A 27,042-nucleotide genomic window follows, 5' to 3' on the forward strand; every position below is an offset into this window, starting at 1 on the left:
TGGCTTTTCAATAGAGCTTATGGATGGGCTGGATCACACTGTACATCCACCATCCGCCCTAGAGCCACGCAGGTCCATCCGCCCCCCCCCCCATTACTTAACATTTTCTGTCTCTTTCTTCTCCCTCCCTGCGTTACACACACACACACACACACACACACATGTAGCCTACTTTAACAGACTTGTATAAGCTTTTAGCTGATTATAAAAACTTTAAGCTTTATTTGAATAAAAGAGAAACATTTTATTTTGTTTAAAGGTCACATTCTTCCTTTTAAACCCTAGTTAGTGTAATGTTGCTAAAATAGCATAAATAATACCTGTAAAATGATAAAGCTCAAAGTTCACTGCCAGGTGATATATTTTCTTTAATTTCCAGAACCTGCATTCAAAGCCTCAATGTGTACGGCCGGTTTGGACTACAGTCCTCTACTTCCTGCTTTAATGACGTCACTAGAACAATTTTTTGACTAAACTCCGCCCACAGGAATATGTCAGTCCCAAGCTAAGGTAACGGCAAGCTAAGCTGCTATCGAATCACAACACACTAAACAAGCTACATAATCAGAACTCGTTACGTATTTCTGAAGGAGGCACTTCACAGAACAAGGTAGACTTCAGCCCGTTTTGAGGACAGTGAAAGCAGCGCTATACATATAAGTAAATTGTGTGAAAAATACCGCGATTTTTTTAATGTGAAACATGAACACGTTATATTGTGCACTGTAAACACAATCAAAGCTTCAACAACACAGGAAGAACGGGACCTTTAATTTATAAAAAGTTTTTCCCAAATGACGACATAAAAGGTCTTAAACGGGCCTTAAGCAAGAATAAGAATGATAACTACATAAAGGGCTCGTTATAGTCGTGCGTAGGTCCTATGGCATAGCAGCAACGGCGTAGGTTCCGCGTCGGTTTTCATTTATACTTTTGCGTCGTCGTCCGCGTCGACGTGCAAACACACGCGCGACCGGTGGTAGGCAGTATCCACGCGTGTAACAGCAGCAGCGCGACCGTCAGAGAAGAAGCTTGGCAAGTTAACCCACAAACGAAGAAGAAACAGCAACTTGTTGTGTATGTTTTGAGAAGAGCAGCAATGATGGAAGTAAATAAACAGCAACTTTTGATGCAGTTTGAGTTAAATCACTCCTCAACTTGGCTCATCTTTGTTTTCACCGTCACAAACGGAAATACCTATGACGCAGTTTTTTTACCTGACGGGAGGGGTTCTGGTGGACCAATCACATCGCTTGCGGTCCGCGTAGATCTGACGCGCTGTTAAAATTTTTGCGAGGTGCGCGTCAGGCTACGCACAGGCTACGGATATAAATCGCCCTTAAGTGTCTACACCAACAGACAATAACATTGTTTATTCTAGTATTAAATGCACAAACCTTAAACATTTCAATGGATACTGATTGGCTGTCAATGTTTTATCTTTATCATCACAAAGATAGTGTTCCTTTTGTATTAGGGATGCTCCGATCGATCGGCCGCATATCGGTATCAGCCGAAAACGCCATTAAATGACTCGATCGGTACTCACTAAATTTGCTGATCTCATGAACCGATATTTCTGTATGCTTTTGTCATCATAAGGCTCCTGAATGTGTCTGCAATTAGAGACGATTTTTACGCAGTGCGAGCATTTACATCCCCATCAAACGGCGTATACAACACATATCTATCGTATCCTTTATGCATTTTAAAGTTTTGACAGTTTAAGACTTCATTTTACCCGGAGCTACAGTAACCTAATTCATCTCTCAATAAAATCACTCTCTGCACTTGACTAAAGATCTGGTGTACTTCATACGAATGCGTTTATATGTAATTTATACAGTAGACAAGACTGTGAAGTGTTTTATTTTCAGTACTTGAACAGACATAAGCCTTTTAAAAGGCATATTAAATTTCTCTTTGCAGAAGAAATATTTGTCGTGCTAATTTATTTGATTATTTAAAACAATAATATATCTAATTACTGCAAGTAATATAACAAAGGCAACATCTGTGGTATTATTTTATCTAGAAAAATTTTTAACAGTTACAGTCATCAAAGAGCTTTATCAGCTTTAAGAATCTGTAATCAGCATTGGTATCGGCCGGTCACGAAGACAAACAAATCTGTAATTGATATCGGCTGCAAAAAAACCTGTCAGGTGCATCCCTATTTTGTATCATTATCAATGTAGAGCAATTTTAAAGACTTTTTTTTAATAGTAATCAATCATTCTTGATGGTGATATTTAGCTAATGCTGGAAACACATTTGTTCCTAAAGTATTATCTAAGTAAAAGAAATTAGGAAAAGTGTATGTGTGTATATGATTTAATCAGGACATAAATTTGCCACACATTTTTGTGGATATTTCAGACCTTTTTCTCAGATATTTTGACTTTAACCATATAGGCATAGTGCAACAAGTGCTTAAATACACATTCACAACGTCACTTTATCATACTTCTGACTCATAATCCTCTCTCTCTCTCTTTTTCTTATTCTATCCCTTGTTCGGACCCGATTTGTGAATACCGGGAATTACTGTAGCTTTTGTTCAGCTCCCGTATTCCCATCAGTTACAGAATATGTGCTCGGAGAGCTTTTAATAATCTCTGTTTAATCCAAGTCTATTTTCAGTGAAATCTGTTTGTTTCCTGGAAACCTGCTCGCCTGTACCACCTATAGTCATTTAGTCACCAACGTGAGTGTGTGTGCCTGCCTGTGAATGTTGCAGTTTAATCATTTTTCTCCTAACCTTTAATAATGTTGGTCAAAATGTACCCTTTTTGACAGTCCAGTATGCGTGTGTGTGTCCATGAGTGTGTTCACAGTTTAAACACAAGTGTGTAAGCGAGTATGACAGAAGAAGGGTTGTGGCCGCTAGATGCACTTGCTCAAAGAATCCTTTCTTGTGCTTTGAAGTCAGGTCAAAAGCTCTTTAAAGTGTGTTTGGGTCCACATGCAGTTGTGTGGGGGGAATGCACTGACTGCCTTCACTGTTGCTGTTCTGTGTCATGGAGCATCACATTATTGACCTGTAAAATTGTCATATTTACAGGAAGAAAACAATTATGCGGGTTGTCGTAGAGAGGTTTTATTCAAGATTGTCTCTCATGAAAGCGCAAAACGAATGCATGCAATAGCAGTCACTTAGATAATTATACACTGGTTTTTGCCGTAAAAGGACAATGCAGTTCGGTGTTTAACCTGTGCCCACACAATTAGAAAGTAGCTTGTGTCAGTGTTTTTCTTTATTTTTGCACTAGTTCTCTTTAGGAACGGAAATGATAATCCGGAATTCAAGAAAATGGCTCTTCTGAACTGGTTCGCAACGACTCGCAAATGATTTACAGATGAACTCATCTGTCTGAAATAGCTCACACACTGACAGAATCAGTCATTGTGGTTACTGAATTAAAATCTGGCTTACTGACTAAACCATAGGTCATTACATTTGGTCATGTCCGTCTGAAAATAAACCAAGAACTGTTACTATATTAAAGCGATATTACACCCAAAAAATGAGAAGTTTTTAAATACCATTTGTTACACCAAAGCTATTTTTGTTTGCAGTTTATGAAAACGCAGATGCAGATCCCTCTAAATGCGTCATGTTTTCTTGTAAATAACCATTTTTATCAAGCTCTTATGTTAAGGTTCAGTAATTTCACTTTAATGGGAATGAAAAAGTTATTAGTCAGTAATTGGAATGCCTTATTTTCACTTCATGGGCCCTATTTTAACGATCTGAAACGCAAGTGCGAAGCGCAACGCGCAAGTGAGTTTGTGGGCGGATCTTGGGCGCTGTTGCTATTTTCCCAGCAGGAGAAATAACTCTTGCGCCGGGCGCAAATCAATAAGGGGTTGGTCTGAAGTAGGTTCATTATTCATAGGTGTGGTTTGGGCGTAACTTCAAATAAACCAATCAGAACGCTATCCAACATTCCCTTTAAACGCAAGGGCGCAAGTTCCATGGTGGGTTGCTATTATTATGACGGAATTACCAGGCGCACGCCAGGAGCGGTTTACAGCGGAGGAGACCCACGTTCTTTTAAGAGCAGTCAAAGACAGAGAAGTTGTTTTGTATGGGGATAGGAGAAACCTGCCCAAATCAGCGTAGGTTAAACAGGCGTGAGAGGAAATAGCCACAGTCTCATCAACTGGCATCCCCATCGTTGCGCCAAGCGCTACAATGATGTCAGGAGACGGGGGAATCCCAAGCTTGCCAGCATAAATCGGGCACGCCGTGTAACGGGAGGTCCAACCACCGCTGAAAGGGTTTGGGGGCTTTGAAATCGGACCCAAGAAACGCAAGCAAGGTCCAACCCCAAAGTACTCCTACAAATCAAGTTCACATACATTAAAGTTTCTTATGAAAACATTTTAAAAATAAACGTAATACAGCCACACAACAAACTTATGAAAATATTTTAATCGTTATTTGCATGAGAATTTTTTAACGCAGCCACACAGTAAATAAAAACTATCACCACAATGCTCACCACTATGATTCCCCTTATCTCGTGTATTAATATTTTTTAGTGTAACAATTTATGATTTGCAAAAATAACTGTTGCATCTGTGTAGATTAGATAAGCAAAGTGTGTGCGCGTTGTGCACGCTATACATTATGGTCAAGCATGCGCCCTTAAAATAGCATAATGAACAACGCGCAATGCGCCACTGACTTTAAACTTTTTTTTCTGGTCAGTGGCGCAATTGTTTTTTGAAACTGCAAAATAGCATCAGGGATGGTTTGCGCCGCAACACGCCTCTTTTTTTGCGCTGAACTGCCCAGGAAGCGCAAGTTCATTCCCTAGTTTGCCGACGTGCGTCTGTGGAGGGAAAAACCCGCTGTGCGCCGGTGCAAAATACGAATGATACATGCGTCACTGACAAAGTCAATTGCACTGGGTGCAAGATAGGGCCCCATGTCTTATTCGTCATTTAATTGATATGTAACACATTAAATTGTCTTTCACTGCAAAACCCTCTAAGTAGATGCAAAAATCTCCACTTCTAAAAGTCACTCTTCACTGACCTTTCAAAAAGAAAGTAAAATGCCTCGAAAATTCTTTCAATATCCTTATATAATATAATATAATCAATATAACCTCTTTTAATTGGGTATCCGTGCACTTAGAGGACTTTGCTGAAAAATCATTGTGGCATTTAACAGATGAATTTAACAGATGATTTAACAATTTTTGAATAGCCTGAGGCTGGGAATAATCAGATATGAGGTGAAAGTATAATACATCCCGAGCACATTTGGTTAATATCATTATCTCATTTTTGACGGAGATGGCATTTAGCGGCTTTTGCGCCTGAGCTTTTCATATATAAATGTATTCATAAAAGACAGAGCTAAAGCACTAAGAATCGTAAATGTTACTTTAATGAACCCGTGAAATTCCTTGCCAATCTCATCCTCTGATGTCTCTGACACTCATAAGTTGAATAAAGGGTCTCTTTCCCAGCCTGTTGAATTTGTATGTCAGTCCAGGATGTCATCATTAGAGCATCCCTTCATCTCAACTCAACATTCGTCCCATAGCTCAGGTTATTGCCTCCAGCCAAACAGTGCAGAAGTAAGTGGATTGTGTGAGCTAGTTGTCTGTTTGGTTGGCATGCTAATCCACAGCTGTCTCAAGTATATTTATATCTCACCGCGTGAGTCACATGATCGCCAATCACCTGTCTACATCTCTGCTTTTGTTAATAATTGTATTTAAGGTAAGGTACGATCTGTGAATTCTGTGGTGTCTTTAGCAGCAGGCTTTTCCTGTTCGGCGGTTGACAGCACACAGTAGTGGCCTATAAATGTAATTCTTCTCAGAGCCCAAAAAAACAACGTGTTTGAACATTCTCAAATCGTCCAGACCACATTTTAAACACACACGCGTCTCTTTCTAACCACAAGTCTGTATCCGTCTGTCTCAACTTAATCTTCTACAGACACTGCTGTCTGAACTTTAAATGTAGACACACACATGCAGGGTAAGTTTGCATATCTGTGCTTTTAAAAAGCAATGCGTCAGCGTCTTTCCAATGGGTTCACTGAGAATTGTGGCTTGCAGGTTATCAAGATAAAGATGAATTGTAACATGGGATTTGAAACACACACTGTTTTGCAGGTCTGTAAGGAAGTGCAATGCTGTTGGAGTTACATAAATGGATGAAAGGGTTGTGAGGCAAAGAGAGAAATGTTATGTAAAGAGCCGGGAAATGACAAAGGTTAATATATAGATAGGAAGAGAGAGAGAGAGAGAATGGGATTATATAAGAGGATTAAGAAAAGAGAATTTATCGGTGGTTTATAGTGTTATATAAACATGCACTTCAGTGACCTAAACTGCCCTGACAGGACCTCCAGTCGCACAAATATACACATGAAAACATTTTCATGATTCACTTTAACCCCATGATCTGACAATGTATTAAACTGCATAGACTTTGAATTGAATAAACTTTGTATACAGTGTCGTCTGGACAACCACTTGTTAAAGGGATAGTTCACCCAAAATCATTTACTCATGAGTTATCATTTACTCACCCTCATGCTGTTTTAAACCTGTATGCGTTTCTTTATTCTGTTGATTACAAAAGAAAATATTTTGATAAATGATGGTAAGCACACCACAGTAGACTGTACCCATTGACTTCCATAGTAGGAATAACAAATACTCAATGGGTACAGTCTACTGTGTGCTTACCATCATTTATCAAACCATTTTCTTTTGTGTTCAACAAAATAAAGAAATGCATAGAGGTTTAAACAACATGAGTAAATGAAGACAGAATTTTATTTTTTTGGGTGAACTTTCCCTTTAAGGTACTATTAGGTTAGATATTTAGCATTTTTTAGGGATGCACCGAATGTTCGTGAACCGAAACAAATTGAACATTATAAAATGCTTCCGGCTGATGACGTTTGCTGCATTTATAAAGCATGCGCACCTATCTCTCCATGCTGGTTATTTGATAACTTCATCAAAAACTTTATTGTTCAGGGAAAATGTATTCTGTATTTTCGCCTATTCGGCCGAAAACAAAAATGCTTTATTTGCTATTTTTGTGCCAAATAGTTGCCGAACATTCGGTGAATCTGTAATTTTTTCAAGTTATTTTGAAAAAAGTTTCATTTAAATATTTTTAGTTTTTAAAATTGAATTTATTTTATTTGTTTTATATTTTTTATATTTAATTTTTTATATTTTTATTTGTTTTATAATTTAGTTTGAATGACAGGACACGTTCAGGTCGTTCTTTCTTCCACAATGAAGTTTAAATGTTTTAATAAGCATGTTGTGAGCGTGACTGAATCTGCAATATTTCTTTAACCTTTTACATAATCATTTTTATATTTCTGTATTAAATGTCAGGTTTAAAATTAAATGACGAATCACAATTTTACCTTGTGGACTTTTTTCCCCGTTTTTTAACCATACGCAAAGGTCCGCACTGCCGGATTTTTGTAACCACACTTTGTATGCGTAAGTCACGCAGACAGGAAAATATAGTATGTAGCCCAGGAAATTGTACATGTACACAATGTCTGTGTACATGTACGAGTAAAAAAAACTATTCTTTGCCAGGCTGTGTGTTCGATCGAGCACGTATGTTTGCGTACATGTAAAAAACAGACTATACTCCAGGCGTAATACTAATGAGTCCTGTGTTTCTGTTTGCAGATATTACTACAACAAGAGGATTCTGCATAAAACTAAAGGAAAACGCTTCACCTACAAGTTCAATTTCAACAAGTTGGTTTTGGTCAACTACCCTTTCATTGACATGGGGTCTGGAGGTAACTAAAAACAGCACAGTTTTCACACATGTATTTACACAATATAAAACTCGACTCACATCCTTCCATTTGTTTTTTGTCCTCCCACAGGAGCGTCTGTTCCCCAGAGTGCTCCACCGGTGCCTACAGGTCCCCATTTCCGTTTCCCTCCATCTACTCCGTCAGACATGCAGGTGTCAGATGTGCTGCGGTCTCCAAGCAGCGAAGAGCTGCGCAGTCCCGGCATCTTTGGCACGTCCCGTCGCATGGGCCGCGGGTCCGTCTCCGACTGCAGTGACGGTACGTCCGTCAACTCTGAAATTGAAGAGGGGAATGGAGGAGCCCCAGAAGAGAGAGTGACGGAAAGAGTGGCCGAGCGAGGAGGAGGTGGTTTCCGCGGTGCGGTGCATCCGCGTCTGTCTCACGAAGCTATGTTCAGGATGTATGGCGGACACGGGGGTCACCGAGGTCACCGGCTTTCAGAGGTCACCGGGCACAGGGTTCATACTGAGCCTCTCTCGCCCTTTACCGTTTCGCCTCTACCCGGTCCAGGAGGGTCAGGCCTTTTGGCGCCTCCCCTCTCCCCTGCGCTCTCCATGACCTCTGGCTCTCACCTGCCCTACTCCCCCTCCCCAAACCTGTCACCCATGCCTGGCTCCATCTTTTCCTTCAACCCAGAAGACATGCAGCGCTACCTGCAGGCTCACAACCAGAGCGTCTACAATTACCACCTGAGCCCTCGTGCCTTTTTCCATTACCCGAACATCATCGTTCCTCATCCTCAACGGGCCGACAAAGGCATCCCTGGATCCCATGGCTGCGACCGCGGCCCTGCCGAGAGGCCTACAGTGCTCAACAGCCATCACTCCAGCCTCCCCCCACCGCACGCTCCATCCATTCACCACCACCTGGGGGAGGACCAGCACCATTCCTCCCTAAAGTTTAAACTACAACCTCCACCGCTAGGCCGAAAGCAACGTGATGGTCAGGGCAGACCGGGGTCACTGTCCTCCACGTCTACATCTGGTTTGGGATCCTCCTTGTCGTTTGGCAGTGACCTTAGCTCAGCCAGCGGATCGGGATTAGTGTCCAACTCCTCTTCAACCGGCTCGCTAAACAGCGCAGGGCTGCCCAAAATTAAGGTATGCAGGAATTGAAAGACATTGTGTTAAAAAATGTGTTCTAAATTAGATATAATAGCCCTTTGTCGTATATCTTACATGCTTCCTCTCTCTCTCTCTCTGTACAGGTTGAGCCCATATCTGACATTGAGTCAGAGGAGGAGGTTGAAGTGACTGACATAAGTGATGATGAGCAAGATGAAAGAGACGAAGAGTTTGACGTTTTCCCTCCCCGCTTTCATAAACATCATCATCACCACCACAATCATCATCCTCAAAGCCAAAAGCACCAACAGCCCAACGGCACTGACGCCCACCCAGATGATGACTTAGAGGAGGAGGTGTTCAAAACCCCTGCCCCTCCACCCTTTTTCATCCCACCCGCCTCTTTCTCAGGTGACGGTCGGCGCGGCAACACCATTGTGAAGAGCGAGCCCGTAGAACCCGCAGAGACTCAGTCAGGGTCCGGCGTGCTTCCGCAGACACCATCCCAGTGTATCCCGCTGAAGCTCAGGTTCAAACGGCGCTGGGACCAGGACCAGCACATGGAGGAGGCAGAGGACAAGAAAGTGAGAGGAGAAGAGCGGAGGAACGGAGAGGCGGAGGAGAGCGGGAGTGGAAGTGGAGAGGCAGAGAGCCCTCCTCCTCTCGCCAACCACCGGGTCAGCGCCGAGCTCCACCGCGCCACCGCGCAGCTGTCACTGGAAAACAAGGACTGCTGATACGCAACGACTGTCAATGCGCAACACTGCTGATGGACTCTTTGCGTGAAACTTTGTAGATCATTGACTGCTGATACTGACAAATGGCTTTCTGGACAATGATACTGACACACACACCTGCTATAGCATAGCTACACTGACCCCTGCTTAAACCCTGTTCCTCCCCGCGTCACTCGACTTTAGCCGAGGGTCTTGCCAGCACACGTACATACATACAGTGCATCTCAGTATAACAATGATGTGGAATGAATTCACCCATGTGCCCCAGTGACCCTCAGGAGTCATGAACTTTGACCTTTGGCACTAAAGAAAATTTTATATTTTTAAAAGAGAATTTTATTTTGCAAAGTGCCTGTGAGCCTATCCCTCAAAATCCCATGAACAAAGAAAGAAAGAAAGAGAAAGAGAGAGTGCAGGGAAGACTAGCTTAACTAGAATGGTTTTATGGGTTTGATCTTAATTTTTCAGCTGCCCAGCATTATTTTCCTCAGTGACAGACTATGATCATGTCATGATATGATGTGATCGTATACAAATGCACAGAAGTCACAAACTTTCTCTCGCAAACAGAAAGACACTGTTTTAAAACCAGCCTGGTCAAAAGTCAGAACCCTCAGGGACAAATCCCCAACACACACTCGCGCACGCACACATACACAGATATAATCCCTTCCTTGTTCCCTGTATGAACCCTGAACAGATTGTTGAAACTGTATATGTCACAACTGAGCATTTGTGCAGAAAACGTGTGTCCGAGTGTGAATGCGTGTGTTTTTTTTTGAAAGTTTAGCTGTGTTGTAAGTTCTCAGGATTTGTCCATCCATCTCCTTTGTATCCAAACCAGCTCACATTTCATTCTTTTTCTGCTCTTCTTCTCTGGGACCATACCTGAATTTCATTGAAGTGATGTTACTCAGGCAAAAAACACAGTTCAGAGACTACACTTTTAAATCTCTTAGCCGTTGAATCAGCTGACCTTCTGAGGTGTCAGTCCTTAACCAGCATTACACACATTAGCGCATGTACAGTGATACTATAAATGAACTGTTGATGCATTTAAGAATCTTGCTTGCTTGTACCCTTCATGTGGTCATTCTGCATCTTGGTTTATCCTCCACTGTCTTTTAGTCGAAAGCAGATCTGACTCAGGACCACTATGAGATCTTATTGCGAGCTGGGGAAATAAAGAATCTGTGGTTCAATACATAACTTAAAGATCTTAAAAGTCACTCCTTTACACACGTACACACACACACAGCCTCCTATGCCTTGTTTTATTAGCATGTCAGAAAAGATTAAGGGAAAATAACTTTAAAAGACCAGTATACACCTTTAATATACCTTTATATAATGTGTGTTAACCATACTGTAAACAGAACTTGCATTAACAGATGTATCAATTTCAGAGGGTTTGTAACATTCGGTTTGGAGGGGAAAGTTGACTCCTCTCCTCAGGGAAGTTTTTTTTTATGGGCGAGGGAAAAATACATTTTTTTAACTATTTAAAAATTGTAGGGTAGGGAAGCGAAAGGCAGAATTAGACAAAACTTAACAAAGCAGGAGACTTTCGCACTACGGATTTTGTGGCACATTGGGTTCTTTAACCAGCATGCACTTCCCCGACATCCTGTTCTTACTGCCACAACTGATGTCTGTGTGCTCGTGTGTGTATATATGTGTGTGTGCGTGTGTGATCGAGTGAGAGATTTTGACAGGCTGTATGTCGGTCCACATCCAAGAGGTTTTTGCTTCATGAACCTCATAAATCTGTGTGCACTAAAGCCTCTTGGAGGACTGACCACAGGAATGAAAGTAAAGTGACATCAAGTGAGGTGCAATGGTTTCCCAGTGACAGGAAAAGTTATCTCAGTGTCTCGGATAGCTATAATGATACATTTGACAGAATCGGACTGTTTAATGTTTACCGAATGTCAACCTTCTCCTTTCTAGCTGCCTTACTCCCTCTTCAACCAGATTTGATTCTGTTAAAATATCCCATTCTACTTTCTAATGAATTATTGGACATTATTTGGACTTTACCCATGGTGCACTTGTTTTGACGCCCCGGTATACTTTTTTATGTAAGGGGTGGTGTTAAATTTAAGATGGACTCAGCAGCCCATTCATTTAGGGTGCTGTGACAGGTTATCCCAGGATGTTACTCTTTTAAAATCCAACATCATGTCGTTTGTTTTTTCCACTCAAGTTGCTCTTTTTTTCTGTTGTCGTTGTTGCTGTTAATCATAATTATTATTAGTTATTATTATTTTTGTTCAAATTTGTTTTTGCTCACATTGTAGTCATGATAACATTGTATACATTACTGTAAAAGAATGTTTTCCCTCCACCCATGCCTTCCCACTGAGCAACAGTGTGTCTAGTGTAACATTTAAAATATGTAAATTAACGTAAAACTGTGTCTTTAATATGGGCGGATATACGGATACCAGATGGAGGAAGGGCATTCTGGGTGGATCGGGCGTATAATTTGAAATCGAGTCATGTCATGTAATTGTTATTTTGTAGTGTTACTTATTTCTTGCTCTTGTAAATTTTTTTTCATTGGGGGATTGTATGATTTTAAAAAGATATATTGTGTATTGTTTTATTGTGTAAAAGTCTCTATCTTTCTCACTTTCTATCTCAGATTTTATTTCTGTGGTTCCATAACTCATAATAACAGGTTTTAATACCATGATGTAACATTTTAATTCCTCCTTTATTCATTTTTGTGTTCTTTCAGAATTGTAATTAAAATGTAATCAGGGTCAATTAAACTGGTTAAAAGCCATCTGATTCTTTCTGGGTTACTTTTGAGACTCTTCACACCAAACAAGTGATTTCTTCTTTTCATAATGGGCAAACTATAGTCTATATCTGTAAGAACTAAATAAATAAACATTTTAATGCAAAGTAATGAGACATTTTTAACATTTCGCACTTCCGAAGTGCTCTAAAGACTTTGAGTACAGTAGACAGCCTGTTGATGTATCTCGCATATATTCTTTAAGACTGACCTCTGCTGTCTAAAGAGTAGAATTACAAGCGTTTACATCATTTACATTTATTTTGGAGACATCTTAAAAATAATTTTGCACACACATACTATTGACTTCTGTTACATGTATTAATTATATTTAATGCAATACTGCTAATTATAAATTAATATTTTTTTAATTTAGGTAAAGTATCTAGATTTAGTTTTTTTCTCGACTAGAAATATCATAATCATACAAAACGTGGCATTTAATAAATGTTCACAGCCCAGCTTACACTCTAAAAACAAATGGTGCTATATAGCACCAAAAATGGTTCTTTGCTCGTAATCATAGAAGAACCATTTTTAGTGTCATATAGCACCGGTGAAGCACCTTAGAACCATATAGTGCTATGTAGAACCATATGTGGTGCTATATGGCCCCTATCTGGTTCTACACAGGTGCTTCACCGGTGCTATATGGCACTAAAAACGGTTCTTCTATGATTACGAGCAAAGAACCACTTTTGGTGCTATATAGCACCATTTGTTTTTAGAGTTTACATCACTAAACAAAACAAATGTTTTACTATTGTGCTTTTGTTGCATATAGCCATTGCACAGATGTGTAATGTTCACTAAAGAGCAGTAAATGTGTTCTTATATGTTCAAATAGCTCAGTTGATTGAGCATTGTGTTAGCAGTGCATAGGTCATGCAACACTCTTACTGATAAAACACAGTACAGCCTGAATGCAATCTAAGTCGCATTGGATAAAGGCGTCTGCTAAATTGCATACATTTGTTCTCTTACATATCCATATATAACTGTTATTGTCTTATTAATTTTTAATTCATATTTATTATATTTCAACATCTTATTGAGCATACAGACAAAAGCAAACTATCGTTTTTTTTAAGCGGTTAACCTATTAATAAATAAATATCATAAATGATCATCAGCTCCGTCTATTCATTACAGTAAGTATAAGCACATGCTGCATAAAACAACTCTGGTTGAGAAGTGGGTTATGTGATTTAAATCTGATCACATTTCTGCCTGTGGTTCATCTCATCATCTCTGTCATGTTTTGTTTTTGTCACATACTCTGTCTGTCGTCCCTTTTTTACTTCTTTTATCACCACAATCATTTCATGGAGCTGGATGAGGGAATGCCGTTTACTCTTGCGCAGTGGGAGAGTATGGTAGAGGGATGGACGTATGACAATTGATTGGCACAGCATTACAGAGCCAAATAAAAGAGGTCGTCATCATGGTAGGGGTCAGGTCAAAGGCCGGGGCTCTGGGGAGTGGAAGAAGTGTTAATGAGGGAGGACAGACACTTCAAATTTGCATGACCATCTTTTGTAAGCAGACAGCTACTTGAGTAGTGCAAGGTTTAGTATTTTTTAGTGCATCTTATTATTTTTCTTAGCATTTTGGTAAAGTTTTTCCTTGTTTAGAATAAATTTAAGTAGAGGCCATTCTCTGTTGTGGTGTGTGAATAGTTTAAATGCATTTCAAAATGAAACCAACAGGTGTCGCTGTGCATTGCCTTTATGATTTTGGGATGGTGCGTAGTATCTGATTGTGTCTACAACAGCGATTATGTAACGACATCTTTACCGTTTTTCAATCGCTTATATGCGCCAAAGGGTGTGAAATATGAATAGCAATATTCAACTAAAGTAAACACGCAACGACAAGGGGTAATATTTGCTTTTTAAACAATATTTTAACAAAATATAATTTTCAGTATATTTAATTGATTTCTTTATTTAAAAAAAATGTACACTCCTTGTTTTGCAGTGTGTCATGGAACAGTAGTTTCAATTGCCTTCCTCAGTCACTAGTATGTTGTTGTCCTACTACGCATCAAGCATGGGGTTATGTGAGTACGTCAGGCCACGCCCCTACCATCCAGCTGGTGGCAACATGGTTGATGACTTCATCGCTGAGTTTGATCATTGGCTCGTCGACGCTCTCCTTCTGGCCAATCGCATGGCGACCTGATGACGTCACCCCTGAATCCTACAAGGATTGTATGGAAGGGGCGTGGCGAAACGGCACATACGTTAGATACAGCCGGATGGGCCACGGTGATTGGCTCTTGCGCACGAGGTGAGGGGCTGTTGCTGAGAGAAAAGAGAGGCAGAGTGGGGAAAAAATTTGTACGCGAGAAAGTCAACAGTGTCCGTCGTAGAAGGTTCCCGTATTTACAAGTATAGTAGTGGAAAAGTGAAATGCTCTGTCGGAGACATACCCATATATTTTTTGAGATCCCCATTCAATCTAATTGTCAACTTTAAACTCTATTTAAGATATTCGAGTAAATGTGTATTTTATAGACAATATTACCACAAATTTGTAGGGTGTGTTTAACTTAGAAATCTCATGGGAAATATAAAACTGAGGGTGGTATATTGCACTGTTGTTTGTGGTAAACATGCACTTTTATTTGGGGAGCGAAGACTAGTATTGCGTTATTGGCCAGCGCATCTTGAACACTACCCTAGTGCCCGCCCACGGCCTGTTCCTATGGTTCCCAGCGCTCTCATTGGGTACTGTAACTTTTGGAGTGTGAACCGGCTTGCTGTCTTTTCCAACGTGATTCGTCGACAGGACACGTCAATCAAGGAGAATTTGCCGCTGAGAAACGCCTCTTAGTTTGTGCTGTCACATCCATAGGTTACTGTATCTGTCAGCGCGCTCTGATTGGTCAGGCGGGCCAGCTGTTAGTGGTTCATTCACCATTTTGTGACTGTAGTGAAAAAGGATTCATATAGTTTTTAATCCCTGTCTGAGTTTGTGTTGGGAGGGGGGCAAAGATCTTTAACGGAGGACCGACAGAAAGTAAAATTCCCGACAGAAAGAAGACATGGACGGACGTCGCACGCCACTTCGGACTAAACGGGAGAGCCCATCTGCAATTTGCACCGTAAATCCATCGGTTAGCACGTATTTTTGCTGTTTTTGGTGAGTTGTTATCAACCAGCTGGGTCCACTGCTAATACTAATGACACATCGTATTTTACAGACGGATGTGTTTTATGCAAAAGTGATCGCTGACTGAAATAAATATCAAGGAAGAAGCAAGAAAAAGGGAGGGGGTGGGGATGCAGAGTTAAACTTTATCAAATGTTTTAAAGACTGTTCAAACCAAGCGTTTCAGTAACTTAACAAGTCATTTCTTCTCGAAATGTTTGGACTGAATGGCATGAGTTTGAGCAACTTGAGCAGAGCAAATTGGCACTTACGCGCGTTACGCACTGGCAGGATTACGCGAGTTGAGCTCGAGGAAGGATTGCACTACCCAATAATAACGTCACGGCGCCAATGTAAAAACAAACAAACGAATACTTCACTCAATAAGCGATACTTGGGCTTACTTCACGCGCTGTCATCTGCACACTTTCCCGTGACCTACTAGAACGGCGCATGACGGTGGATCATTTGCAACTTTTGCCGCTCGTACGTCCTTATTGACACGAACAACCTATGCGTAGTGTTTCTGCACGTTGGCGTGAGTGTGTTTTTACACGTTTTAAAGCTTTCTTTTACTCTGTAGTAAGGCCATTGTGTATCGTAACCCCGGCTGTTGCGAGTCCTTGGCATAGTACTACTCGCGTGACATTGCGAAGCGCTGCGAGTACTCGAACTACACCGGCGGGTTTCGTGCGCAGTCTGACGGTATGATTTTCAGTCTTGTGCATTATTGTAACGACCCACCGCATAGTCTGTATATTTTCGAAATACGTCTGTATAGGCTGTCTCTAATAATATTTAATACGAACTGCAGTTTTTCTTACAAATAATTGTGTATATTTGATTAAGCATTATTTTAAAAGTATCATTCACGGCCTTCTTCAGCAGAGCTTCTGTGCTGGCACCAGTTATTTATTTATTTATCTTCCTTATTCTAAGATTTTGTCAGATCTGTTATTTTCAGAAATGCATGTAAACGTGCTCTCTGCAGTTCATACACTTTGTTGTGAAAGAGTGTCTACATAATGATTGTCTGCATTGAAAACATCCATCCATTTATGTTTTTTTATCAGGTCAACTATGCATGGTTTTGCAAATGGTGTGTACAACTGAGGACCTTTGCTCTTTTGAGTCATTTCATATAAATGAGTAATATGATTCTGGTGTGACTGATGTGGTGGAGTGTTAAAGGATAGGATGTTGTTTTGGGCAGCATTGTACCTACGTCATTCAGTCCATGTACTGCTTCAGCGTCGAAACAGCTTGATGGCTGGCACGCACTTGGTACACACTTGCAGAACCCAGCCAGTAAAATTTTAAGGCACCGATTTCGAAGTGTCCGAGGACTCTTGGAGAGGCTTTTTCAAGTGTGTGAAGTGTTTGGCAGCTGATCTTTAAAGAGTGCGTCATGTGTCCCTGATCTCCCTGTTGTGCGCTTGTCTCTTGACTTTTTTGTATTGCATGTTTTTGCTGTTTCATGTTTGTGACTGTAACATCCCCTTGGTGACCCACTTTATGTCCAAATAAAGCAGGTAATTTCGTGGGAAACGGTCGGGTTTGGGAAGGAAGTCATAGCACCCATGCATGCCCCGAGCTGCACGGCACTGCACTGCTGCAGCCCTGCACCCTCCTGCATGCCCCCGAATGCACATTTGGAGAGCAATCTGTGAATTAGCACATCATCCATAACAGAATCTGTGTGGATATGCAATGTGTTGCACGGAGTGGGCAGATGCTTTATTTTTAAAAATCGCATTGTGGTGTATGGCATGTTACACTGCATGTTTTGGGTTTTTGTTGGGTTTTTGTTTATGTTGCTTCGTAACACTGCGGCGAGGCAGTGCACTGTAAGACTTATTCTCCAATTAAATCTTTGCAGTGTGACAGGCTGGCATACTGGCATCACAACCATGTGTCAATCCATGTCCCCCTTTTTGTTACTTTTTGTTTGCACCTCAGTAGACATTGAGATTTTCGGTTGCATTATGGTTTGAGCAAAGTCTAATACGCAAGCAGTTGCTTCAATGTAATGACAACTGGTGCTCGGTGAGAAGCGTGTGTATGCGTATGTTTGATCTTGTGGTGTGTTTGAGCTTTCCATTGCTTTGTGACGCACATAGACATGTAGGTTTTGACAAAAAAAATATCATAATTCTGCCATATCAGTTTTAATAAAATTGTCCTCAAGACCAATATTTAATTTAGTGTTATCACATTTTATCCAGGGTGAACTGAATTATGTTCTGGCTCATTTAATTCACCTTAATAAATGTATAGGCTTTGTATACGGTAATGACTATAATTGAAAAAGAAAAACGCTTTTGTCAGATATATAAATAAAGAAGCATCTTTTAATAATTCTCAAGTAAATCATTTGACCTTTTAGCATAAAGTAATATAATGACAAGTGAAACGTCTCATTCGTTTGTCAGTGTGTGTCTGTTGCTTTTTAAATAGAATAAGGTTTTAATGTGTGAGGGGTTTTAGTAGTTGCCCTGGTTGAGGATGGGATGTGTTGTAACACAGAGACCTGTTTAATACCGAGAGCCATCAACTGAAATCACATTCCTTATAGTGTCGGTACTGGACTTCTGTCATACGGCTGATGTTTCTCTTGCTTTATTTGTACCTTTAATGTAGGTATCATGCTTATATCCAAAAGACTTTAATTGACCAGATATAGTCTTATCTATAAGAGTTAGACCTGACGCAGTCACATGAAGCAGACGTTGACTGAAATGTGTGAGTTTTGCATGCCTACATGGATGCACAAATTAAATTCATCAAGGTTTAAAAAAAAATTACAATAAGGTCATATTTGTTAACATTTAGTAGTAAATGCATTATCTAATATTAACTATCAATGAACAGTAAAGCATTTATTAATCTTAGTTCATGTTAATATTAGCATTTACTAATACATCAAATGTTGGAATGCACTATGAACTAACGAATAACTGTACTGACATTAACTAACATCAATAAGAATAAAATAAATGATGAAAACTATATTGTTTATTGGTTGTTAGTGTTAGTTACTTTACTAATGTTAACAAATACAACCCTACACTGTAAAAAATGTCTGTAGAAATTACAGTATTACTGGGTATTACTGGCAACTAGCTGCCAGTAACTTACTGTAGATTTTACATTTATGTTATTTACTGGCAACAGTTTGTTCAAAGTTAAATGAACATGAAACATTTTCAGTCTTTATCTTCTACACTAAGTTACTGGCAAACAGCTCCATAATTACAGCAATTTTTTACAGTGTATTGTAAAGTGTTATAAAAAAAGTTTAAATAAAATTATTTTAAAAATAATAACTTGTTTGAGAGTGTTAATAATCAAGCATACTACAGCGGCATATAACTATTTATTTTAACTCTTATATACTAAATTTAGAAAAATTAAATATCAAAGAACATTGGAAAGCTTTTCTATTAACACCATTCAAGTATTTAATAGACGCCACCTTGAATCGATAATAAATTGAGACATGACAGACTTTTTGCAAAGGAAACAGCTGAATGACGTCCTGTAAATGAATAGCAAAGTTACATTTTAGTTGTGGAGAAGTACTGAAGTAATTGAATTGGTATCTAGTATCACTTTCAACTTGGCAAGTGGTCAAGCAAGTGCATTTAATCTAGTGGATGCATATTTGAAAAGCAAACTTCATCTTTGTGAAATAAAGAATGAAAACCAAAGATAAAAACTAAATCTAGGTTATAGCTTCATATTTAATAATCAATGTCATTTCCTGTCAATTATCAGTGGTTCAAGTATATAAGCAGCTGAATAGGGATTTTGTGGTTTGCATGATTAATAGATTAAACAAATCACGTTTTCAAGATTGTGGGTTGTGCTGTTTGACGTCGTCCGTGGTGTTTCAGTTTCCTGAGTAGGAATTTCTAGAAGCAGGGATTTGTAAATGTATGCAAACTTGGCAACACATTTTAACAGAATGTTTTAGCTTCGTGGCAGACAAGGTTATGTGATCATGGCATATTCTAAATTGCTGTGATACATGACTTCTTATCATGTTATAAAAAAATTAACACATTTTACTATTAACAAATTACTTGAGGCACATTTAAGGGTCATGTTGGCAAGATCAGATATATATAACCAACAATTTTTTAAAGAGTCATGTGTTTAAAGAAAATATATTTAACATACATGTTTTGTATTCTTCAGTTTTGATTATACCTAAAAAAATTGCCTATTATTGTTACTTGTTTTAGTTAATTTAATCCAAAATGTTGTACATACAGTAGTTAACTATGAATATAACCAAATAGCAACTGATAATGTAAACACATTGCAATACACTGTGTGACTGTGTCTCAAACCTAAGCCAGATAGTTTTATGAAACCATTATGTTCGATATGTGTCCCTGAACTCATTGTTTTACGTTCGTCACTTGACTTTCTTCTGTTGCATTTTTTTTTTTCATGTGTGTGACTGTAACATCTTGTTGCTGACACACTTCAAGTTCAAATAAAGCATGCAATACAAATAAAAATAGTTGTTTTTGGACTGATTTTGATATATTTTGTTAATGAGCATAGAACGCGTTTGTGGTTGTTATTAACACCGAACAGGAAATTAAAGTGAGTCATTAATACAAATTTTTTTAGACCTTCCTGTCCAAATGAAAACACACCTTTTGGTTATAACAATGGCTATTAAAGTCGCCATGAAACGGAAGCAGCGATTGTCTTATTTTCCCTGTGGTGACGTATACTCGAGTGAAACGGCTTATGAAATGAGAAAAGGTAGGGCTGGACTTGAATTCGTTCATCGAGAATTAATTGGATCGTTTGAAGTTGGGTCATGTTGCTAATTTCTAATCACTGCAATCTTTTCCCGGACACCGCCCACCTGCCCTACCATATGACCGGAAGTAAAGAGAGATCGTTTCGAGGAGCAGATTTGCATTTTTGATTAAAGATTATGAGGCCACATACATTTTTTTTAAATGATGATACAGATAAGTCATTTGTAAAAAAATTCCACAATATTGCAAAACAAATGACAGTTTTTCATTTCAATTTCATTTTGACTTTAAGTGAATGTAGGGAAGACAAAAACAGCTGTCAGTCAAACAGACAAATCGTAAATTTACCAGTAGTTACATAACTGATACTAGTGGAATTTATTGTGCCCAGATTGTTGATAGAGAATAGGCTGACTCATAATTGGTTCTGATGCATCTGGTGCATCTAAGCAAATAAAATTGAAGAGCTCAGATGCAAAACCCGCTACAGTAAAGGCATCTGACATGTTTTCTTGTCAAATAAAAAAAAAATTACCAGACTCTTAATAGATTCTGCCTACAAAAAACTGGTATTTCTGACTGGCCTGAGGCTGGGATTAAGTGGATTTGAAGCGAAAGAATTTGATGAACGTATAATACGTTAATATCATTATCTCCTTTTTATGAAGGTGACATTTAGCGGCTTTTGCATTTGAGCTCCTCAATTATTTAAAGGAGTTTCCAAAAGAACATGTTGTGAACACTTTGAAAAAGAGTCCATCCGAAATGTACAGGATAAAGTAGTGTTACTTATAGAGCAGTTGTTCCTAGTCTTGGAATTACTTAATTCCTTCAAATCTCCGATTTTAAGGCCATCTCTTAAAGAAAAATGCTATGCCTGTTTTGTTTGTAAGGGATTTTCTGTTAGCACATCTTTTGTGAGTGGGTGGAAGTGTGTAATAGTAAAGAGAGTGAGATATTTTGTGAAGGGGAGTGTGTTTTTACACATGTGTTTGTCTATGAATGAATAAAGACTGGTGAGTAAGTAGTGACTGGTGGAAAGCGTGTTTATGGGTAAGGAAATCTGTGAATTTATACATTTGTTGGAGATTAAATGAATTTATGAGTATTGATTAATTAAATTTAAGATTTGACAGTGGATACTAAAATATTATGTATTTTTTGTGTGTGTTTGTACTAACATAAGGATAGGAAAAGGAAAAGCACAGATTTAATAAAAAAAATATTAATATGAAGAATGGCACATTGATCATCTGACTCCAAAAATGACTTCTGCTCCGTGTATTGTAGAAAGAACTTCCTTTTCTGAAGGGAGTGTAAACATATTTTTATATTCTGTTTGATGCACAGCTTGCTTTTGTTTTTCTTTTCTTTTTTTCCTACTTTCTATATGTACCCTGTCCTTTATGTGTTTCACCTTTTCTCCGTGTTTCTTCTTTTTGTTGACATTCCAGTATTTTTTTATTAAGATGATTCATAGGCATCACATTTGTAAATCATTTAGTGGATTTAAAAGTGGCTTTTGCAGTAAATACATTTTCATTTTTAAGTCCATATCTAACCCTGGCCTTGTGTCCATTGTAATCTGTTTGCAAGCAAGTTTGTCAATCTGTTTGATATGGACACAGAACACGTTTTTTGTTTTTGCTCTTGTATGTATTTTAAATTTTTCGTTTATGTTAATTTAATCAAACTAACCTATTTGGCCAGTGATAATTCTGTGTTGCCTTTAAATATGGTTGAGGAACGTGGATAACCTGTGGTCTTGCAAAAATATAAAGGTGGTTTATTAGTTAATTTGATAGTTGGGAAAATCTTTTCATTTATGCATGGGTTAAATTACATGATTAATTAATTTTTAATTTTTATATAATTATTCTTTATGATTTATTCACATTTTTGTAATGTGTCTTTTTTAATTATCTATTAAGTAGTATCTTCACAACTATTGTATTTTGACAGGTATTTTACTGATTTATTTCTCTTATTGTTTCAGGTTGTTGTGAAGAAAAGCAGTACTAAAAACAACCTCAAAAGAGCCTATTAAAAGACAGAAGGACAACAAATTGGAGACATATCCTAAAGTTGTCGAAACGAAAAAATGAGGCCACCAAAGAAACAGAGAGGACGCTCTCCTTTATCAGCAAGAGCAAAAGGAGCGAGAAAACGTGCCAGCAAGCTTGATGGACATTCAAGAACAACACAGCCTGCACTTTCACCCCAGAAACAAACATCTAAAGCAGACAGCGCTCAGGACAAGCAAATCAAGAGTAACAACATCCCAAACAGGGATGGGCTTAGAGAACAATCAAGAGAAAGAACAGTGGGAACATCAAAAGCCGAGGAAAACATAGTTATAGTAAATAAAGCAAGAAGCCCAAGGAACATTATCACAAAGAATTTAGCAGAAAATACAGACTCAATTAAGATAGCCAGCAATGCACATGAAAATGTATACAATAATAGCACAGACATATCTAGTACAAATACACAAAACTCTTCTAGCACAATCAGTAAAGGTAGCAACCAACATGCAAGCAGCACTGCTGGCAACACACAAAATACAAACTCTGTAGCCAGTGGTTTAAATAAAAGCAACTCTTTCAGTGCCAACCACACTACTACAACACTCTCAAGTCGAAAAACAGCCACTTTCAAAGCCAGGGTGCCCAAGAAGAAATACATGTATGAACATCAGGCTTCCGTTATCTCTCCCATCAGTTTAACCCCTGACTTTCCCTCACACACTTTTTATAGCAACCATCTAGGTTCCTCACACACCTCAATTCCTCAGAACAGTACTGTAACTGATTTGGTTAAAACAGAGAGTTCTGATCTGGAAATTAGTAGAAATAGCAGTAAAGAAATTTGCAAAATTGCAAGCACAGAATCTCAAAAAGTAAATGAATCTATGGGTAATTTGATGAAAAGCAAGGTGGCATCTGCCGGAGAGAAAGTTGTGCAAACAGCAGAAGCGGATGGATATGGGGAGCAAGCCCCAAATTCTGTGCGTTCTTCATCTACAGACACAGCCAGTGAACATTCTTTGGATCTAGAGGTGCTAGAGCACTCCGGCGTGCAACAAAATTCAGGGAGTCATGTAAGGGTATCAGAAAGACTGCTGCCTAACAATTCAACCCTGCCTGACCAACAGAACGCACAGAGAGGATCTGCAGCAATATCAGAAGCACTAGCTAAAGGACTGAAAAACCAAAGAGTGCTAGCACGTAGACGTCCAAGAACTAATGAAAAAGAATGCGGGACCCTAAACAAGGAATGTGTATTTTTTTGCGGTGTGGTGCGTGGGTCCAATAAAGAGCAGCTGAATGTAGAGTTGCAGGTTAATGGGGAGAGGATGCTGCTCTCATATCCATTTCATACATTAGTTAGTCGCCCACACCAACCCATTGACCTCATTTTAGACGCCCCACCCCCAGGAAATGAACTTGTGGAGGTTGGGACGCGTGTTTGTGTGCCTTACAGAGGAGATAAAGGTAAAGAGTGCTTCAGAGAAGGTGTGGTGGCTCAGGTAGACTCTCATTCAGCTGTTGCATTCCCCTACATGGTGCTTTTACAGGAGGAGCCGGAGCAAAAGAAAGAGAAGTGCACCAGTGAGGAGTCACAACAGACATCAAGTAATCAGACTGTTTGGGTGGCCCGCCAAAACCTGCGCCTCCTTGTTCCACCATGGGATGGGGTTATGAGGGAGAAAGAGCGAGAGGAAAGAGAGCACATGGAGGAGATGGAAGTAGAGAGGGAGCTATGTCAGTTAAGTGAGGGATTGGATTTGGAAACTGCAGGTCCTCTCAGGGAAAACTGCAGATTCCCATCTCCAGGGGTTCATCGCTATGAAAGCACACATCTTTCATCTTCCACTTCACCAGCAGTTGTGATGGTAGCAAAAAATATTTTTAATATAGCAGCTAGAAAAGTGTGTGAAGAAACAGGGAATAGAGAAAGAGTTAGAGACAGAGAGCATGAGCGAAAACAATTGCAGACCCCAGAGGTGGACATGGAAGTTTTGCAGCTTAACATGACACCTCTTAGAGTTGGAGGACCCTTAGTCTCAGGGGAGCCAAAAAGTGGGCCTAATAACCACAGACACATTCTTTCCAAACCTCCTGGGTATCCAAGTCCCATTACAGTGATGCGAGGCACCTCTGGGACATCTTTAGTAAGTCCACAGCCAACCCCTTTACCTGTAATTTTAGGGTCTGATGGAGGGATCGCTCATCATATGCCACCCTCTGTGCCTCCTTCCCCTAACTCTAGGGGGTCTTTGACACCTCTGGAAAAGACTCCTACACAGTCACAGACCTCCACCCCAATTCCAGGGAGTTCTGCCTCATCTTCTGCTTCTTCCTCAAGATCAAGGACACCTTTGTCAGCTAACCAACAGAAATACAAAAAAGGTGATGTGGTCTGTACGCCTAATGGAATACGTAAGAAGTTCAACGGGAAACAGTGGAGGCGCTTGTGTTCACGGGAAGGTTGCATGAAAGAGTCCCAACGTCGTGGTTACTGTTCTCGCCATCTTTCCATGCGTACCAAAGAAATGGAGGGAGCAGCTGGAGAGAGAGGGATTGGAGGTGGTGGAGGGAGCAGCTCAGGGACTGTCACCCCTTCAGATCTGCGGGGTCGTGCTAGCAGTGAATTTGATTGGGATGAGACTTCTCGGGACAGCAGTGAAACAAGCAGCCGAGGTACCGACTCTCGCCCACGTCTTGGATTGCCATCACTGCTTCCTCAGGATTTCTCTCGCTTTGACTTTGATGAGTGCGAAGCTGCAACTATGCTGGTATCCCTGGGCAGCTCAAGGTCTGTAACACCCTCATTCTCACCAATTTCCAATCAGTCCCCATTCTCACCCACACCTTCTCCATCTCCTTCACCACTTTTTGGTTTTCGCCCTGCAAACTTCAGCCCCATCACTGCCTCACCAGTCCTACCTCCCCGCCGCCACAGACAGCCCAGTGGTACAAACAGTTGTGCCGCAAAACATGGAACAGGAGGTCTAGAGAGAGAAAAAGACAGACACGTGTCTGGTATTGTGCCATCCTTTCACACCAGTCTAACTTTCACTGTACCCATGAGCCCGGGCAGACGCCGGACGGATGCCCCACCTCCCCCGACTTCACTTTCACAGGAATGTGCCAAACCTGATCAGGAACAAATCAATCATGATCCTTCTCTTGTAACAAATGTCTGCATTATCACTCCTCACACAACGACTGTCACACTCCCACAAAGACTTCCTTCAACCACTGCCTCTTCCCCACCAGCTTCACCCTTGATCGTAGAGTCAGGTTCACAGTGTACAGTCTCTCAGCAACCTTTGAGAGATTCTCCGGTAATAGTGAGAAATCCCGAGGTTCCTCTAATAAAGTTTACAGAACTTCCACTGGCTAGAGTTGCAGAGGTGGACAGGACCATTTCCACAGAAAATAACCAAAATGGTGTACAGTCAATGACAGGATTACAGGTTCCTGTACCAATTAACGCTTCTTCCACTAATGGACCAGTCTTACTGCAAAACCCCTCCTCAACTCTTGTTCTAGTGTCTACTACCTCTTCCATTCTAAACCCAAACCCTGCAGGTCTACCTACGCATTCCAGCGCCACCTTGGCCTGCATTTCAGTGCCTAGCCCTGCCCCAGGGCCTGGTCTCATTGGTGCAGATTGTGGAGGAGGACAGGATACGAGTGGTCCAGTGATGGTGCAGCAGCCTGTCCCTTGTCATCCTGCTCCCACTGCTTTGCTGCCACTCATACTTCCCACGGAGACCCTGCATCCTGTGCCCTGCAAAGAAATCATCATGGGGCGACCTGGAACTGGTAAGAGAATTCTATATTTACATTTAATGCAAACGCCAGTATTCAAATTGTGATCCTCTAGGCAGATTGTTGTTTTGGTTTGATATTACCAACATAAAAGAACATGCCATTCAATAAATGGTTAAAAAAAATACATTTCGGAGAGAAAGGATACGTCTTTTTTTCTAGTTTTGGTCCCCTCATCACGAATGTCAAAGCAGATTCCATGTCATTTAGACGATGAAGATACATTTTAGATCATTAAATTATTTTTTGAAAGAATTCTTTAAAATATGAGCATTGGTGAGTATGAATTGTTAGACAAATCAATACTGAAAAGCTTGACATCTATTTAAAGCATGAAGGAAATAACATGCTTTGTATATATGCAAACCATATGGTAACAGTTGAGACAATGCTAAGCATAATATCATTAAGGGACCGTGAGATCAACATTTTGTTACAATGCAATGTTGGGCACAAACAAATATATTTAATTCACCCCAATCATTTTACAGTATTCAGTGTTTTTAATTTTAAAATAAGTCATTAAAATCAAATAGTTTAAATATTTTAATATACTCTCCCTTTTACCATCTCTTAAACATAATCCCCTGCGGTGCTGCACAATCTGAAACTGAAGAGGTGAAATGTGTTGAGCAAGTGAAATTGTCAGAAAAGAAAGAAAAATGAATAACAAAGAATGACCTGTTTACCTGTCAGGTAAACAGTAAATACACTCAGTAAAAAAGTGCAGAAAAATATATTGCACACATGACTTTATCAAAGCAAATGTTTGCTAGGTCACATTTTGTGTACTATAAAGGGGCCAAAAATTCCTAGCT

The 27,042-nt window shown here is 39.8% G+C and overlaps 2 protein-coding genes across 4 annotated transcripts in view; both read left to right on the forward strand.

Annotated features, from left to right (window-relative positions):
- erfl3 (Ets2 repressor factor like 3) overlaps positions 1 to 12,429 on the forward strand; it is a 47,319-nt gene extending 34,890 nt beyond the window's left edge. Inside the window, exons 3-5 of the mRNA XM_065245839.2 lie at positions 7,701 to 7,816; positions 7,907 to 8,937; positions 9,045 to 12,429. Of these exons, the coding sequence (XP_065101911.1) occupies positions 7,701 to 7,816; positions 7,907 to 8,937; positions 9,045 to 9,638 (1,741 nt within the window). The 3' untranslated portion in view covers positions 9,639 to 12,429. The remainder of the gene's footprint in view (positions 1 to 7,700; positions 7,817 to 7,906; positions 8,938 to 9,044) is intronic.
- A 2,926-nt stretch (positions 12,430 to 15,355) lies between these two features.
- cicb (capicua transcriptional repressor b) overlaps positions 15,356 to 27,042 on the forward strand; it is a 33,739-nt gene continuing 22,052 nt past the window's right edge. The window contains exons 1-2 of one of the 3 annotated variants that reach the window (XM_065261127.2): positions 15,356 to 15,591; positions 22,381 to 26,218. In XM_065261127.2, coding sequence (XP_065117199.1) covers positions 22,486 to 26,218 — 3,733 coding nt within the window. In that variant the 5' untranslated portion in view covers positions 15,356 to 15,591; positions 22,381 to 22,485. Of the gene's footprint in view, positions 15,592 to 15,957; positions 16,139 to 16,183; positions 16,306 to 22,380; positions 26,219 to 27,042 lie in introns of those variants that run through there. The other 2 variants (XM_065261129.2, XM_065261130.2) reach the window with 2 other exon arrangements.

This window comes from Paramisgurnus dabryanus, chromosome 13 (assembly GCF_030506205.2).
Source record: "Paramisgurnus dabryanus chromosome 13, PD_genome_1.1, whole genome shotgun sequence".
In the NCBI taxonomy this organism is placed as follows: Eukaryota; Metazoa; Chordata; class Actinopteri; order Cypriniformes; family Cobitidae; genus Paramisgurnus; species Paramisgurnus dabryanus.